Below are 2,522 nucleotides of genomic sequence, written 5' to 3' on the forward strand. Positions count from 1 at the left end.
TCTGACAATAGTATACTAGAGTGAAAACCCAAAGGTAAACTAAATATTTCTTAATTTATGTCTATTATGTCTGTGGATCTTTCAGAAAGGTTGAGAAGCACAAGTATAGGATAAGGCTCCCTTCTCCCTCAAAGCCTCAAAACACCAGATGGATCAGCTCTGTTTGATACTAAATTAAGTCTTATCATAATTTGATAACCAGTTAATAACATGATATCCACAGTATTAGAGTAACTACATTTCTTGATTTTAGAAAAAACAGCATGGGATACCTGAACTATTCCTCAGTGAACAAATTTGTCCTCATTGGTCTTCCACACTCCGAAAGGATGAAAACTCCACTTTTCATATTGTTTTTTCTAATTTACTTGTGTACTCTTCTAGGGAATATTCTCCTAATTACAGTGGTAAAAGGTGATTCTCGCCTCCACAAACCTATGTACCTCTTTCTTCTTAATCTCTCATTCTTAGACATCTGGCTGTCCACTGTCACAATGCCCAAAATGTTGACAAATTTCGTACAAAAAGAAACAACCATCTCTTATCAAGAATGTGTTTGTCAGTTATATTTCTTCCACTTTTTTGGAAGCACAGAGTGTTTTCTTTATACTGTTATGGCATATGATCGTTTTTTGGCAATTTGTCGGCCATTACATTATCCTAACTTCATGAACTTGAAGCTGTGCAAACACTTTGCTGTAGGGATTTGGATCACTGGATCTCTTCACTCCATGATACATACTACATTAACTTTCCGACTCCCTTTTTGTGGTCCCAATAGGATTGACTACTTTTTTTGTGATGTAATCCCTATGTTAAAACTAGCATGTGCAGACACCACTCTGAATAAAGCAATAATAATAACTAACATTGGAGCTGTTGCTTTACTTTGCTTCATCTTGATCTTAATATCATATGCCCATATAATAAGAACAATCTTGAAGATAAAAAGTTCTGAAGGCTGGCGTAAAACGTTCTCTACATGCGTATCACACATTATTTCTGTGTGTTTTTTCTATGGACCTCCGGTCTTCATTTATTTGAGTCCCAACGCTATTGACTTTGTGACCGAAGAATCATTTGCTGTGTTCTATACTCTTGTAACCCCAATGTTAAATCCCATTATTTACTCTTTGAGAAATAATGAAGTAAAGACATCTCTAAAGAGAATGAAATGTGGCCACGAGCTAGACGAATAATTCTTTTCAATTGTGAATGTTGTAACCAAATAACCCCAAAGAAAACTACTTAAACTTTTATCGTAAGAGCCTAGTTTCACGTTCCTGACTGGGTCATTTTTTTTTCAATTCTGACCAGTGTCAATTTATATGGTAATGACTCTGGAATGCTTCAGGAGATCCCAGTGATTCTGAGATTATTTTTTCATGACAAGTTGTACCTCTCAATGGTGGTCAATTTTGGTCGATATTATGTGTGTGGATTTCTGAAAAAAATCCCAAATTTTACAAAAAAGATAAAAAATGTTGCAATTTTTGAACTTTGACTTTTTATTCCCTTAAACCAGATATTGTCACATTAAATCATTAATACATAACAATTTCCACATGTCTATTTTACATTATTTTTTAAACATTTTTTTATTATGAAGTTAGAAGGGTTAAATGTTTATCAGCAATCTCTCATGTTTCCAGCTTTCTAACAAGAGGGACAACTTTGTGACACAAAATCCTTTGTTAATCTTCAGATTTCATGAAGCCTTGTACACAGTCAAGACATTTAGTGCCAAAGGCAGCAAAAACCATAAAACATCTTAGTTACTACAGTAAAATATGGTGGAGGTTTAGTGTTCTTTTCTTCATAGCTTTATTCCTTCACTATTCCTACCCCAGCACACACATCACAGAGAAATCTCTAGTTCATGGCTGTGGTTTAGGTTATAAATAGGTCACAGCCAAAATCAGCAATGAAATCAAGCCAAACGTGTCTCTCAAAGCAAGGATTACCATGCCTACTTTGGACATATCATACGAAGACAGCAGTCACTGGAGAAAGAGATCATGGTCAAAATAATAGAAGGAACAAGGCAAAGAAGAAGACCAGCAACCCAATGGCTTGATACTATCAAGATAACGGAATAGGCGAAGACCCTGGTGGACCTATCTAGGCTTGCACAAGATTGATCTTCCTACAGAGCGTTCATCCATCAAGTTGGCATGGCTCAAGATTGAAATGAAGGCCGTTAAATAATAATAATAATACTAATAATAATAGGTCATAGCCCCTGGCTAAAGTCAGAGTAGCTAAACCAGACCTCAGAGTTTGTTCTATCCCCTTATGCAGAAGTTGTAGGGACAGCAACTTTCACATTCTGAAGCTATGTAGCTATTGTCTGCACACCTTCAGAAGGGGGATTGCTAGAATGACCACATAGAATAGCATAGAATAGGTGATAACTTACTGACTGGTGGAATATGACCGCTGGAGTGACCACTAAGACTGCGCTCAGGCAACTGTAGATTTTTTCATTCAAGAGAATCGGATCAATTATGCACATGACACTC

At 36.2% G+C, this 2,522-nt stretch overlaps 1 protein-coding gene across 1 annotated transcript; it reads left to right on the forward strand.

Annotated features, from left to right (window-relative positions):
• The first annotated feature begins 263 nt into the window (after positions 1-263).
• On the forward strand, positions 264-1,199 carry LOC142244331 (olfactory receptor 10G7-like). The gene has a single exon (XM_075316561.1). It carries the CDS (start codon positions 264-266, stop codon positions 1,197-1,199), a length of 936 nt encoding a protein of 311 aa, XP_075172676.1.
• The last annotated feature ends 1,323 nt before the right edge of the window (positions 1,200-2,522 follow it).

This window comes from Anomaloglossus baeobatrachus, chromosome 1, assembly GCF_048569485.1.
Source record: "Anomaloglossus baeobatrachus isolate aAnoBae1 chromosome 1, aAnoBae1.hap1, whole genome shotgun sequence".
Lineage (NCBI taxonomy): Eukaryota > Metazoa > Chordata > Amphibia > Anura > Aromobatidae > Anomaloglossus > Anomaloglossus baeobatrachus.